Genomic DNA, 16,676 nt, shown 5'->3' with positions numbered 1-16,676 from the left:
CATCTCCTGTTACACCATTTAAATATGCACCATTGTGCAGACACTCCATAGTGTCAGATTTCTGCCACTGGTGTATATCGCCATAGACCACACCCAAGTATGAAGCTCCCAGCTAAGCTCCACAGGAGATGGTTACATCATCTGAAAATGGCACTATTCTACCACAGAGTGACGTGTCACATCTGGCATCATTGACTGACTATATGTGTCATTCTGACAGATCACATGATGCCGATATCCAGTGCATGAATCATCTGTGCTGAGCATTTATGTACAAAAGTAGCCCTAGTTGATATATGGGTGTTTTACATTACATAACTTTACATTTTCTCAAGGAGAGTTAGTTAGCTTTCTTGGTTGACCCATTGACTATATTTCACATACTACTGACTTCCCTCTGACTACATTCCTTTCACCCTTTCTGTACCCGTTCCACATCCTCCATGGATTCCATTTCCACAATCCATTCAGGTAGTTCATTTCAAGGGTCTACAACCCTTTCTGTGAAAAAGTACTTTCAGAATTCAGATAACAGTTTGTTCTTGTAGTCTGCTACCTATCTCTCTTCTTATCCATTGACATTTCTCTTCAGAACACCTTCACATCTTCCTGAATGACCCTTCGCACCATTACTATGTCTCGTTGTGTCTTCTTGTCTATAGTGAGAGTACCATGTCTCCTCTAAACTCTGTTCATATCCCTTCCATTCTCTTCTCCTCTTTTTTACTTTAACATCTGGTGGCATTCTTTTGGAATGCTTCCATTAGCCTGCTGTCCCTTTCCATATTAGGCTTCGAAAGTCTACCAAGTATTTAAGGTGCATCCTTTTCATCACCCAGATGAATGAGATCTGTACCCCTTTGCTTTTGGAGTGTATCCCACACATTATTCACTCCAGCATTCTTGCCATGCCCTTTTTTTTAATCTTTTGTACTTCATATGTAGCACACACACACACACACACACACACACACACACACACACACACACACACACACACACACACACACACACACACTGTATTCCACATACGGATGTACCTACCTTAATACATAAACACAGAAGGCACTGAGTGCCTTACAACAATAAATGCTCCATAACACATAGTACAGATGACAATGAATGCCACAGCAGTATATCCTTCCCTTAAACCATATTGTACAAGTGCATTGTATACCCTATACACATCAATTCCAACAGTAGGACATACTTCTCTAGTATATGTACCATACAGTGCACTGAATGCTACAGCAGAAATATCCCTGAAAGCACATGTAGCACATACAACACTGTGAGCCTCACAGGATATACCTCAAACTAAATTTCCAGGACAGTCAGCAGTGCATACCATAGCACTGTGCCCTCCCACAGCATGCACATATGATGCTTCTCCATCCCACAGCACATGTAGCACAGACAACATTGAGAACCACAGCAGGATACACCTCACACAACACATATGGGAGAGAAGATACCACATGGCATAGCATTACATTGTTCCATTGAATACACATTTGTGCCTTACTGCCATAGCAGCCATAGGATATACAGCAGAGATAGAACTAAGAAAAACAGCATGATACAACTCCCACAATTCATTTGGAATTGAGGGCACATCATATCACAATTCTATGTTTCTCCACAACATGTACAGATGGGGCTGATTGCTACAGCTGTGATGTCCATCCCCCCCATAGCATATGCAGTACATTTAAGAAATATAGTAAAGCATAGAATGAGAAGACAGAAAATAATGCAAATTAAGACAAAAAGAAGAAGAAAAAGGAAAAGTTGTGCAGAACAAAGAAAACAACTAAACTGAGGAAAATCATCACATTACTTCAGTGAGATAAAGTTTCACAGCTCCATAAGGGAGAAATGAAATGCAAAACCATGAATAGTGAAAGTTAAGAATATGGACAAATGTGAACAGAAAATGATGATGGAAAGAAAGGGTGATTAAATGAAAATGTTGCTGTTTACATAAGAGGTCAGGGAGAGGTTTCACATTCAGTAGGGAAGCACATTGTACTAGACTGCTCAATTACACCTTGTCCAAGTGGATATTGAACAGCAGTTTAATATATTTACTTATTTATTTTCTAAATTGTTTTTCATTTATGTTAGATAGTCAACTTCTCTGTTTGGGGATGGGGAATTCATGCAACTGTATACTCTGCATGCATGGAATTGTAATTTCTGAAAAAAGACTGGTTGCTCAACTGGTTTAGCTGTAATGTTATTTAAACTGCTCAGCATTCATGCATACTCTCCCAATTTATTAGTCATCCTCACCTCATGCCATTCTAGGGATTAGAAATCGTGCATTAATGCAGACTGTTTGGGTTACTAGACTAAGCAGTGGACAGCCATTTTCCCTTGACTCAGTTTGTGCCAAGTAACCACTACCTAATGCAGCCTGAAAGCCAAAAGTAAAAGATTGCTTAACGTGTTATGGATGGACAAAGTAAATTAAAATAATGGAAAAGAGACTGCTTTTTAAAATACTTAAACAGTACCTGCTAAGTTGTGTAATCTATGTTTCTGATGTCTGTGCAGTCTGTTGAGCTGACACTTCCAGTCAGCCTGTAGGATGACATATTTTCTTTGCTACAGAGCTGAATTTAGTACTGTGTGTGTGTGTGTGTGTGTGTGTGTGTGTGTGTGTGTAATGTGTGTGTGTGTGTGTGTGTGTGTGTGTGTGTGTGTGTGTGTGTGTGTGTGTCTGAATTTAGTACTGTGTGTGTGTGTGTGTGTGTGTGTGTGTGTGTGTGTGTGTGTGTGTGTGTGTGTGTGTGTGTGTGTGTGTGTGTGTGTGCTTCTGTGTGTACCATCACAAATGGTATTGACTGACAGCAACAGGTTGAAATTATTAATGTGTTTATTATTTATTCATTTATTGATTGATTCACTTTAACACAGACAGCTGAGTTGCACACAGTTACTAAAGTGCTGTAATTGGTAGACACATATATGTGTGTGCGTGAATTTCTCCACAGTGAGGGTTGCATTGGACTATCTTGTATGTCCTTACTATGGCCATTTATGTATTTGTATATTCATCCATTTTTCTGATCATAATCAGACATGTGAGGCATACACATCAGAGAAGTAACTGTAATTGGTTAGCACAAAGGCAGTCTGTGGATGCAGCTGACTGATCCCTGATGTCATACAATTGCAATTAAATGTTGATTTTGAAGGACTAGTATGCATTTAAGGAAGATAAGTTGCAATGAATATATTACAAAATATGACTCAGAGGAAAATGCTCACTTCAGCAGGGTTTTTGCAGCTGATGAAGAGGTATCATTTAGTTTGGTGACTTTAGAGTACCTATAATAAATATATATGAGGTGCTGACTGACCTTGGACTAACAAACCTTTAATCCATGGCCGTCTGGAATTTTGTGAAGTATCATTAGATCTATAGAATGCATTTTCAATACATGCTATGGATTTCATTTTTTTATTATTTTTTTTTTACACCAGTTCAATCTCTTTGGACATTTCTATCCAAAATATAATGTCATATGTCCTTTCTTTACATTTAACAATTTCTAAATGTGCTTCATATACAGTCTCACTAACATGAGATTGTACAGCTAGTTTGCACAATCACTGTATTATGTTTGTACATCAGTCCCCGTGATTCATGAATTTTACCATGATAGGTATAGAGGACTTGAACTCGTAATTACTTTTTTTCTTATCATGTAGCTATCCTGTATATATCATACTTTTTTCCCCATAACTGCAGCTGTAGTTCATTTTCAGTATGATGAGTGCAACAAACCTTTCAGAGTCTGAGCTCTGCTGTGGTGCTTATCTTGTTCCAATGTATAATTCTGCAAACCTGTCAGTATGACCTCAGTGGTAGATAAATTCATGGAATCCCTGCTAAAGTGAGTGTTCTGGTATATCTATAAAACACTAGGAATGCCATGCAAGATAAATCTAATACAGTTCTTTGCCCGGGTAATAAAAAGGTTGTAAACAAGGAACAGGCTGCATATATGCTATACGTATTTTGCAATGCATTCTGAGATAATGTTATACAAAACATAACCAAATTAAACAGCATTGGTATTAGTTTTAGTGCATTTCTATTTTATTTTATTTATTTTATTTATTTTATTTTATTTTACATTTGTTGACCGGGCTAGTCCAGCTGGATACATATCCATTTTCAGCAGAGGCCTGGGGAGAAAAGCTCCTCGAGAGTACAAAACAATGTTTGACGTTAATCAAATAAAAACAGTAGATAAATTCAAAGTTTAACAAATAGAAGTACTATATACAATTAAGCTATTTTATGCAAAAAAGAACATGTTGAAGTAAGTAGTTGGGTAAAAATAAGTAAAATGTACAATACAGGAACACACTAGAAAGAGTTGTATTTTCATAAGATACTAGAGTGACAAAGAGAGATATTAAGATATAAGAGAGAGTCCAAATTAGTTGAAAGACAAGTTAAGCTATTGATATTGCAATAGATAAACCAAATGACACAAGGGTCACAGTAAATGGAGTCCAACCCAGATGAAAGGATGATTACCGGAGGGTAACAGAGAGACCAGTCATGGAGCTAATCATTTTGTTGTATATACAAGTGACAATGCAGATGGTCAAAAAGGAAAAGGGAAACCATTTGTTGGTAACATAAATATGTGTAACAGGGTAGACACAAAATGGTATAAGGATTGGACAGGGACTTAACAAGATTGGAGGAATGATATAAAACCAGGGAGCAGGCTATGTTCAGTATAAAACATGCAAAACTGCATAATGCATCTCTGAAAAAAATAACAAGTAAGAGTGACTAAGGTTGGAGAATAATTTTAAGTACAGAAACTTGAAGTTACTGTAGAAATGCAAAATAATAAATCTGAGAATCAATGACCAGCAAAGAAAATTAGAAAGTTACACGGAATGATAAACAACACAAAATTAGGAGTCACAGGCTGTTTACATCAAATGATCTAGAACCAAAAACAGGTAGAGACAGTAGACCCCTTACTGACATACATACGCAGGAGATAGGACCAATACAAAACAAAAAATATTATCTTTCTATATAGACAGATTGTGAAACTCCAGCTATAGTACTAAGTGGAGTTCTTGGAGACCTATTTTCACCCAGGTGATGGAAAGGACATATGTAGTAGAGAACAAGAGGACAAAATTTTTGGAAATCTCTACTAGAAGCAGTATGATGGAAGACTACAAGACCATAATATATCCATCTTGAAGAAAGGAGATGTGAAAGGGATATAATAAAACCTTTATGTACCCTAAGATAATCTTCATAGTCAAAATGGGAACTCTTTCTAATAAGAGATATGTGATAATGAATGAGTACAATTTAAAGATAAGAGCTAAAAGGCTCAAAGACTGTATGATTAAGTATTCTTCAAATAAACTTATTAGATAGCCAGTTTCATAGGTTCATAGTTTCATAAGAGGTTACTAGGCTATTGTCCCTAGGGTCTCTATAAGCCTAGCTGTCTTATACCCTTGTTCCCTTATTGATCAAGCTGCATGGTCTATATTTGTAGCACGAGTCTATGATCAGCACTGACTTCCTTATCCAAGAGGGACATAGGTGACACACTCCAAGGTAAATTTACAGTCTCCCATCCAGTTGTCTAAGTTACGCTTAAATAGGGTCATTGAGAAGGTCTGTTTTACATGAATTGGGAGTTTGTTCCAGAGTAGTGGCAGTCTCTGGGAGACATATATGTCTTTCCAGTATGTCCTGTTAATGTTGCAAGATAGGTTAAGATGCCTAGAGTGAATGAATCTTGTCCCATTTGACTTGCAAGATGTGCAGCATTTCCATTAAGTCAGGGTCCAAGACTACTCTGTAGGCCAGGTATAAGCAACTTTCAGCAGCCTATAAGATAGAGTGCAGTGACAGGGCTTTCATTCTATCCATGTAGGTTATGTGCTGAAGACTCTGAATTGTCTTGGTGAGAAACCTCTGAGGTCTCTCCAGCTGCAGCAGGTGTCTGGTGAGGTACATACAGAAAGGAGTGTTGCACTCCATTAGTGGTCTGATGAGGGATGAATACAGGGGAGTTATAATATCCTTAGCTCTGGATGCCATGCCCTTACTTATGAGAAGTGCAATACAGAAGGCTTTTCTTACCACTGTGGACACATGGTGATCAAAGTTAAGGTCAATATCAACCTGTGTTCCCATATCTCTCACCACAGGGTTTGAGCTAAGGGGGCTACTGTTAATATTGTAATTTGCAGGGACTTCCCTTTTGCGGAAAGGGATGATAATGCATTTTTCTGTGTTTAGTTTAAGTCGTGGCTTTGGCAGGAATCATGTTTCTGTGTAGCCCTTATAATAGTATGTCAACATCATTGGGGGACTAATGATTGCACCCAGTTTGCAGTCATCTATGAACTTGGTAAGCCACAGGACATCTATTTTCATCTGGACTTCTGAAAAATAAATTCCAAACAGTAGGGGGCATAGATCCTTGTGGTATACCACTGGTAACTGGTCTACTGGAAGAGGTGGAATCCCCAAGTTTGACTGTATGCAGTCTTTTGGTGAGCTAGTTGGCTACTAATCTAGTGACATATGGGTTAAGTCCTAGCTGGAGATTCCCGAGTGGGGGATTGTGTCAAAAGCCTTGGCTAAGTCAAGATAGGCTGTATGTACTGTTCTGCCTTCATCAAGGGCTTTGGTGACATTCTCAAAGAAGTCCACCAGGTTTAATAAGCATGATCTACCCTTAACAAAGCCAAATTGGGTCTGCTAAAGAGTTTGAAGGTTACCTATGTCTTTGTTGATAAGGTCCATGATGATTCTCTCCATGGCCTTGCAGATAAAGCTGATTAGACTTATGGGTCTATAGTTCCCAGGGTCGGTTGCTGAACCCTCTTTGTGCAAGGGAATTACTGTTGCTGTTTTCCACTCTGCTGGGACAAAGCCAGTAGTTAGACTCTGGTTGACGACAGAGCCAAATGGTTCCACTAGGTCCTGTTTTAGACCATTTAGTAGGCAGCCTGGGATGTTATACGGTCTCATTAATAATGAGCAATAAAGCTCTGGCTATAAATCAGGTGCCCAACATTTAATGAGTGGTTTTTGACACCTGTTTGAGTTGACAGAAATGAATCTATGAATGATGAGGTTTAGACTGCTTGTGTTTCTTAGAGGGATGGATAGGTATTCAAAATACATTTCCATGCTTGAATCACCCATGGAGCTTGGAAACCCTAAGGCAAGTGCTTATTTGCAAGGTGTGGATGGGACAACCTGATTTCATCAAATATGGAGATATGGATATACATTTTAAAACCTATTCATACATCAGTCCCACAGATGCTGCAAGCAGGTGCAGGGAGGTTAAGATTTATAAAGATTACACCTTCCCATCAATAAGCCACCAGAACTAGCCACAGTGGGATGACCACTGAGGAATAGAGCCAGGACTTGTACTTACTTTAGGACATTGTGGAACCCAAGCTCTTCAGTCCATGAACTTGCCAAATGAAGGACAAAACTGGGAGTTTCCTAAGGTGGTGGCCCCAGAGACAGGATGAAGCTATAGACTATGAGGAGACCGAAGTTACTATGACTATATAATATATACTATAACTATGAACAACCCAATGCATTTTAGTAAAAGCATACCATGGCTGAGGAATGGTAGTGTAGGTGCCTGTGGTTTAAAAAAAAGAATGAAAGGGTGACTTCTTAAGAAGCTGTGTCATAAAAAGCAGTTACAGACTTCAAGAATGAATGAAACACATGTAAAGAAGTTTGTTAGGCTAAGTGTCAGTAAAACGAAACATATCTTAGTGCATATGAGCAAATGTTAGTCAAGCCACAGTTATGAAACAAAGGGGGTGGTATGACAGTGATGCACAAAATCCTGTCAGGGAGATGTGAAGATGTCATCCTGGACATAAAGAAGGACACATAGAGGTGTATGAAGTGTTGGGGAGGGATTTCACACAAGCGGTGAGGTGAGCATGAGATTGGTGAGGAATAGTGAAGAAGGAGACAAAAATAGAGAGGATATAGGCTACTATATGTGTATAAAGGTCAGGGTAGATAGTTATTGCTTGATTGTTTTATCAAGCAAGTACAATGTAATATAAATTTCTAGGAAAAGGAAAATGTTCTACACTCCATGGGATATGGGGATAAAGCCCTGACTTTGATCTAGATGACCTGTGACAGATTATCAAACTTGATGCTGAAGGAACTGAAAGGAGAAGACCACTATAAGCACCAGATGCTGCCTCACCTACCCCGGGGGAGGGGGACTGTACTGCTGTATAACTGCCTCCAGGCAGAGGCAGAACAGTCAAACAGAAAATTTGCCAAGACCCCTGTGTCCATCAATCTGTGTAACATGCAGTTACTACACATGGCCTTTGCACAAATAATCTAGAAGTAAATGAATAGAATAACAAAGAAGCAAAGAGGTGAGCAGAGTAACCTCTGGGCAGTGCTGCAGGGCTTAAGGTTCTCCTGGCAACTGTGAATGGAACATCATGGATATCATACACCCACAGGGCATGCTGGTAGATCAAAGGAGAAAAAGTAATCAGCTATCTGTGTCTTACTGAATAACAACTTCCTCTGTGCTCATCTTTGGTCACAAAGACTAGTAAAGAGCACAAGACAGTGCAAACACTTTTTCTCATTGAAGACTGGCATAATCTTCATGTGGTCAAAGGGGATGCAGGTAGCCTGTAGGTGATGAAGAAAAATGGGTGGCAGATCAGTTTAAAAAAGTCAGATGATCTGCAAGTGACAGAGCAAACATAACGCAGAAAAATATCTTATACTATTCCACTGTTTAGTCTGATTCAGTCACAGATCAAGATTTTCAGCTCAACATACCTCTACTTGTAACAGACTTTAAGACTTTAAATAAATTTAAATAAAAAACTTTAAATAATTAAAACAAAATTATGCAACATGCAATGGAGTTGTTTTTCTTCTTTATCTTGCAATTAGAAAAGTTGCAATTTAATGATTAGTAGTTCATTATAATTTTTTTCCACATACTTGTTTTGGTCACTTATACCTTAGGCAGAAAGTATCCTCTGAAATGAACATCTGCAGCTGTCTCATGCTGAAGAGAAAGGGGGACAACGTTGCTAAACCTTTGGACCTCATGTATCACAGCATTGCAGTATGGCAAATTTTTGCGATCTTTAGTTGAAGGAAATCTCTCAGATCCAACAACTTTGTCAATCTCATTCTGAACCTTTTCTGCAGAGAAATTCCTTAAATTAAACTGGTTGAATTGGCTTTATAGCATCTCTATAACTTCTCATAGCAATTACATCAGATATTTTAGTGATAACACGTGCTTGTTAAATTGGTACATAAAAGCAGTATTGTGGTAATAGCTTTGAATGTTTGAGTTCTGACAGCACACACAGACCAAGTAGTAACTGAACTTCAGTGACAGTAGAAGAAAGCAAGCTACAGCACAACTGTCATTATTTGAAAAGTACATCACTGTCACTAAAGAAACAGAATGCCATCAAGAGCAGAACAAATACCATCAGGACATGAAGAGTTTACCACCCAGGGTCACAGCCAGCACTAGGCCATTTAGGCAGCTGCCTGGGGACTGGGCCTGACTGAGGGACCCTGTCCAGCCATTTAACATCAGTTAAAAAAAGCTTCTATTTGCAACAATATTTAAAAATAAAAAAAGTACATTGAAAAAATAAAAAAACACTTTTGTACTCTTTTATGTTGTCCAAACTAGCTGCTGTTTGGTGTGTGTGTGTGTGTGTGTGTGTGTGTGTGTGTGTGTGTGTGTGTGTGTGTGTGTGTGTGTGTGTGTGTGGTGTGTCTGTGTGTGCTTAATGAGGAAGGTTTCCAGAAATGGTTCAAGATTTAATCTCACAGCAGAGAATCTTGTGCAGGAGGGCAAGAAATAGGGCTTGTTGCTTTTTTGTGTATGATGGACAAGAAGCAGTTCCTTTGAACTGAAGAAAGAATTTTCTTTTGCATCAGAATAGGTAGAAGATTCCTTTTTTAGGTTGTATTAGAGTTCAATGTGTGTGTTTTGCAGCAGAATGTTTTATAATGTGTGTGTCTTTCCAGAAATGGCATGAGATTTAATCTCACAGCCATAGCATAGCATTTCTAGGTAGAGAAACAAAGTGTGTGCTGTATCACATAATTTCTAGGTAGAGAAATGGAGCATGTCCTGTAGCATAGAATTTATATGTAAAGGAACACAGTGTGTGTGAATTGCCCTGGTTAGAAAGGGCTGTTTAGTTAAGTGATGTACTCAGATCAGACTCAAATCCTGTACCATGGCTACATGAGCAAGCAGCTTAATCCTCCACAATCAATTGCCTCACTTACTTGTTCACAGTTTTGAAAAACATCTCTGATTTTGCCTCATACTTGTGCCTTTTCCTTGAGCAAGTCTTTTAACCAGACAGTGATTGGGGTAATTGAAAATTTGGGCTAGACTCCTCAGTGGTCCCCCAAACTGCAATCCTAGCAACTACTACCTATAAACCAGAATAGTTATGGTTTAAATGAAAATTTGTTGTAAACAAGTGCATCATCACATGAGACATCTTTTTTGGATGTGATACTTGGTTAACCTTAATGTTGATGGTGTAATTATTATTTAGTTGCAAATAAATGGGACAACATGAAGTGTATGAGTTCACTGTTAATATTTAAACTAAGAATGCATTATAATTTAGCTTTTTTTGCAGGCACACGTGTTAAATGCACTGTGTTTGGGTTACAACAGTTTGTCTGGTACTTTTTGCGAATGAATAATGTTATGAACTGTTAAGGAGCTGCTTTCTGTTGTACATGCTTTGATCCCTTACCCTTCAAATGACTTTGGTGTGGCTCTGCTAAGTTACTTCAATAGAAAGTACCGGGCTGCTTATGAAGAAGGACACATGTCCTGTAGGCTGTCCTAAGCATTTTCTAGTGTTTTAGTGGCTGTATTATACATTTGTCTTTTGAAAGCCTGCAGACATCACATAGATGTTAATTAAAACTTTTCTGTATGCAATTTGAGTATGAATCCCAGCACAGATTAGTTTAATATGTTGCCAAATGTATTTTCTCTAAATGCAAGTTCCAAGGAAGAGATGTTTATGCTTTCTCATGATAAGTTTGTCTTTTCAATGTGAGAGTACTTTGTTTTGTTTAGAAAATGGCTGCTTGTATTTTGTTCTGTAAAATGAGGAATTTACGTTTTAAATGAAATCCAAATCTCCATGATAGTTGTAAAAGTTAAGAGAAAAGTAGTCTGTAAACTGACAGAGTATTCATGGTTACTGGGATAGAGAGTCAAGTACTGGGATATTGGTATGGCTGGTGAGGGTGATTTATTACCCTGCAAATGGCCCCATTTGTCCATGATTGGCTGTTTTAACTCTGGAAGTGTATGCTACAACAATACAGCATTATTAGCCATTCAAGTAGGCCAGACCTGTACTGAGTGAAATCAGAAGGGATAGCTATTCTTGATGACAGAGAAGACATGGGGAGGTCAAAATGTGATGTAGGAGTCCTGCAATCATGTAACCCCCCCCAAAAAAAAGCATGCTATATACAATAATGTATCTGATTTTGGTATAACTTGTAGGTTGTTGAACAAAAGCTGCTGTAGCATTTATGTTGTCTGTAATTGTTTTGCTTTATTAATTGCACTGAAGAATTAACTAATTCATTAATAGGCCTGGATTGTGTTAATATAATCTAAACTTGTTGCATTTTTATCAATATATTTTTGCAGTACCTTCCTTACAGTCCCCAGCAAATTCAAAGGAGTTGATGTTTGCCAAGTCATAGTCTGCATTATTTGGAGTGATGATCAAAATAGTCTGATCATCAACATCCATTATGTAGTCTTGTTGCCTATTACTGTGATACAGGCTTCTCTACAAGGTCATATTGTAAAGGATTTCTGCATTTAGATAAAAATTGTTAATCTGGCAGTTAGTGCAGAGGACTAAAACTCCAAATTGTTAATTAGCTGCTTCCTGTTGTAAGGGGGTGGGGTTGAATCTTTCTATGTTCATTTACTTACTGAGTGACATTGAGCAAGTCACTTAACTAGACAGTCATTTGGTGCACCATTTTTTAATGCAACATAGCCTATATATTCTTCAAGGGCAGCAGGCACTGTATTTGTAGGTGAAGTACTGAAATGCAAAGTTGTTTGGCACCATTGACCTCTGCATTAGTAATAGTTCTCTTTAATGTGGAATTATTCAGATGATCTTTACTTCTGCAGAGATTATGCATATTAATTTAGCATATGTGGGCATCAGTGTTTGTGCTATAAAATTTGAAATACACTTTTAAATTAAATTTAAATCTTTATAATCAGTGTAGAAGTAAAGAAGAATATGGTATGCACACTGACAAGTTTTAACAGTGTTTATGGTAATTGTGGTGAGATAACAAAGTAATGGGACACTGGAATGGCTGCGGGGGTGAGGGTTGGGGTTTTCCTGATCCATTATCCTACCATGGGCCCCATTTGACCATGATTCAGCTGTTATACTACCCCTGCCAGAGCAGCACAACTTCACTGCCAGAATAGCACCCTCTTACTACCAGTGTAATGTCAGAAACATTAGACTGGAATATAATTGTTTTTTTCAATAATAGCTAGTACATTATCTGAAGTCAAAATGACTTGGCTCAACACTTCATTATCCCCTTTCCAAACCTATTGTTCTAGGTTTCAACCAAGCTAAAGTTAAAACAGCATTCAACATGCATCATGTTGATCTTTGTATAAAAACAAAATTTATTAACACATAAAAATACATTATTGACTTGATTTTGAGTGTTTTTCAATCAATAAAAATGAACTTACTGTGGATTTAGAAAGTCTGACAAAATATGAAATTACTTGTATCAGTTTCAGGTAATGGGTTGGAGAGCAATATAACACTGATTAGTATATAAAAATACATTCCCCAGGATTTACTAATCTTCCGTCTTACACGGAAACACCAGTCTAAGAGTATGATGGCAGCGCGCCATGCATATTAATGAGGGCGCGCTGCCTTAACTCTAAAGCTTACATGGAGCATGAACAAGTGTAGGGGGCGTGTCAGACTGCTGAGCAGTCCAAAAATCCACGTCCCTGCACTGACAAAACCCAAGAAATGTCGAGTTACATGAGCGAGTCCGCTCACATGTGTACATTCTGACACTACACTCCCCCATATGTTAAACCTCGTACAAATTTAAAAATGAAAAGAAATGTATTTATTTATTTTTGCTTTATTTCCGATATAGCTGTCTGTATTTGCACGTGTTTGCGCGGGATTGCCCATTGCTTACCTACAGTTAGCAGCTTAGACACCAAAGAGGATAATAAGAAAAAAATATGCAAATTAAGCAAAATAGCAATAGCATAATGGTTAGAGCCTTCGCACAAAGATGAGGCATTCCCAGTTTGAGTCCCACTACTGCATGCTCCATTTTGTGTTTGAAATTTGTATACAAAAATATTTCCTGACATTTATCATGTATAAGTTTTGTAAAAATCATTCAAATGTTATATGTAGTAGTGAACAAATTATATATATATGTATATATATATATATATATATATATATATATATATATATATATATATATATATATAAATATATATATATTAAGGTGAAATGGTTATGCATTCTGAGGCATGAGTAACTTATTTTAAGCAATATAAAGCACTGCTAAGCACATTTTAGCAGTATTTAGCATATTTAAAACCAATTGCTCGTAGCTAAGCAGCGCATTAACAAGTGCAATGTATTTGCGTGTAGCTGCGCACCACACTAACCAGCGCAAACACAACGTATTTGCACATAGCTGCGCACTGCGCTAACTAGTGCAACATCAGGCACAGTCACAGTACATAACCACGACGCCATGACAACATTTCATAACCATGCACTTTCAACAGACACATATCTATCAAAGGAATATTAAACATTGCTAACATCAGCTAAGCAGGTGTGCCTACAGCTGAGTTTTTTCAAAACTGGCCAATCACAAATAAGTGCAGGAAATGAGGCATATTTAAAGCTCCACAGGTGGGAATACTTGCCATAACTGGTTGTAGCTCCCTCCTGCAGTCAGCATGGCCGGTGTTGGAGAAGGCACTCGATTTCGAGTGCAATGCTGTGGCACTGAGGAGACCAAAGTGATGGTTTGGCTGCTTGTCCACAGTCATGAGGAAAGACTCCTGTGGGGCCAGTACCAGGGCACCCAATATAAAACGGGGGCCTGGAACAGTCTAGCTCATGATCTCACCAGTGCCACTGGCATTCCTCAGACTGGTGAGCAGGTCAGGCACCATTACTTTGACCTGAAGCGACGTAAGGAGGATCAACTGAACCAGTGGATCCAGGAGTCCTGTGCGATGCCTAATGCCCCAGTACTGAGTAAGTAGCCATTGTATTAAATAGTTAAGAATTGCTATGCTTGTCTATACTATGGATAGGTATGTCTCAATATCACTGCATTTACTTCACAGCTGCAGGTGTTCGGGCTATGAATCAGCAAGCCCATGAAGATAGATTGCAAAGGCTGCATCATCAGGCAGGTTAGTAATTATTCTGCATGTACTGTTATATAAAATAAATGAGAGAGCCTTCAAAAAGTGTTTTAACCCAATAAATAAGATGTAGTAATCCTTTAATAAAAGTATAATTCCTGGAGTGTGTCTGTGTCATTTTCTTTGATATGTTGTTGTATTGTTGCATTTTACAAATAGTACTGTTGTATTAAGCAGTGTTAACCCACACTTGGGTAGGCCCATATAATGTGGATAAAGGGAGTGCCAGTAGCTTTTATGCATATTTACAGCCCTCAACTGTTGGTTCACGCCCAGCATGTACAGGTTAATCTGGCACATGAGTAGCTTGGTATTTTGTTCCCCAGAAATGTCAGTGTGCTGCCAGAAATGTAGGGAGCTGTTAACATATAACTGATACTTTCACCTGAACATATCTAGATAATTATATGAAAGTAGAGCTGTCAGTGTACCATCTTAGCAGTAGTGTGTGTGAGCAACTCTCAAAATATGTAGCAGTAACATCTACATCTTGGACAGTTTGTATGTAAGATACAGCTCATGTATATAATGATCTAGCAAAATCCAGTTGCACAATATAAGGACATTGGGTAGTGTAATAATATATGTAAGGGACATATAACTGCAGTTAATAGGAATGTAGTGAAAACTAGAATGATATATAAGTTGTTAATTGAGCTATCCTTTTCCACCCTACTGTATGTGCATAAAAAATGCAATTCCACACCTTAATCGGTATGTCTAATCTCACAACATTTGTTGGGACATATGTCCTATTGGTTTATAAATAGTTGTATTTATTTCTATGCATGTGCCCTGTTAAAATACCACAATTTTGGTGGCCTGTTGCCATCAATTTAACCTGCATGCTATTGTAATGTCCACTATTGTTCTATATATGCATGTGTTATGCTTGCTTTTCAACTGTTGAAAATCTGGTGTGTTCATAGGTTCAAAGGTTGCTACTAGGCTATCGGCCCTAGGGCCTATGCAAGCCTAGCCATAACAATTCTCTGGATATTTCTTCCCACAATATTTACTTCTCCAGGCCCCTGTCTAGCAGGGTGACTGACATGATTCCCGGGGTGAATTTCCTATCTCCCATCCAATCATCAAGGTTCCTTTTGAAGAGGGCCAATGAGGTGCTCTGCTTGATATGTATGGGCAGTCTATTCCAGAGTATGGGGAGTCTCTGGGTCAGGAACCTATCCCTCCAGCATGTTTTGTTCATTGTGATGACAAGGTTTAGATCCCTGAAACGTGTGGCTCTAAGGGATTGGGATTTCTTTAAGTGGAACATGTCCAACAGCTCAGGGCTTGACATGGCCTTGTATGTTAAGCAGAGATCACCTCTGAGTAGACGATATACCACAGAGTATAGCTGAAGTTTTTTTAGACAGTCAATATATGGCATCTGCTTTAGGCCTGTGATTCTTTTAGTGAGGTACTTCTGTGGCCTTTCAAGCTGTTGCAGATGTCTTGTTAGGTACATACCAAATGGGGCATTATACTCTATAATGGGTCTAATGAGGGATGAGTACAGTGGGATAATGACCTTTTTTCTGGATGAAAAGCCCTTAGTGATGAGGTGTGCCACATAGAAGGATTTCCTGACTGTTGTGGCAATGTGGTTATCGAAAGTGAGACCACTGTCCACCTGTGTCCCTAAGTCTCTCATCACACTTTCGATGTTTAGTGTCCTGCCACCTATGTGGTAATTCATGGGTACATGTTTTTTTCCAAAGGGGATAACTATACATTTCTTGGCATTAAGCTTGAGCCCAAGGCTCTGGCACCAGGCATCTGTTTCTGTAAGGCCCTTTTGTAGAATATCCACATCATTTGAAGATTCAATAATGGCTCCCAGTTTGCAGTCATCGGCAAACTTTGTTAGCCAGAGTCCCTTAATGTTGTCCTGTACTTCAGAGAAGTAGATGCCAAACAAGAGTGGCCCCAGGACTGAACCCTGAAGTACTCCACTTGTGGAGCTGGATTTGGAGTCGGCTACTTTTACTGTCTGGGCTCTGTCAGTAAGCCAGTTAGCAACCCATCGAGTGACGTAGGGATTTATGCCCAGCTTAGTAAGTTTAT

General features: G+C 38.5%; 1 protein-coding gene across 2 annotated transcripts in view; it reads right to left on the bottom strand.

The window, feature by feature from the left end:
• LOC122816774 (cytochrome P450 2K1-like) overlaps nt 1-16,676 on the bottom strand; it is a 622,507-nt gene that overhangs the window by 125,133 nt on the left and 480,698 nt on the right. For both annotated transcript variants that reach the window (XM_044089791.1, XM_044089792.1), the window contains one exon: nt 9,066-9,253. In XM_044089791.1, the coding sequence (XP_043945726.1) occupies nt 9,066-9,253 (188 nt within the window). The remainder of the gene's footprint in view (nt 1-9,065; nt 9,254-16,676) is intronic.

This window comes from Protopterus annectens, chromosome 12.part0 (assembly GCF_019279795.1).
Source record: "Protopterus annectens isolate FY-2018-M chromosome 12.part0, PAN1.0, whole genome shotgun sequence".
Lineage (NCBI taxonomy): Eukaryota > Metazoa > Chordata > Ceratodontiformes > Protopteridae > Protopterus > Protopterus annectens.
Note: the sequence above shows the minus strand (reverse complement) of the source record. Positions and strands in the feature narration are given on the sequence as shown.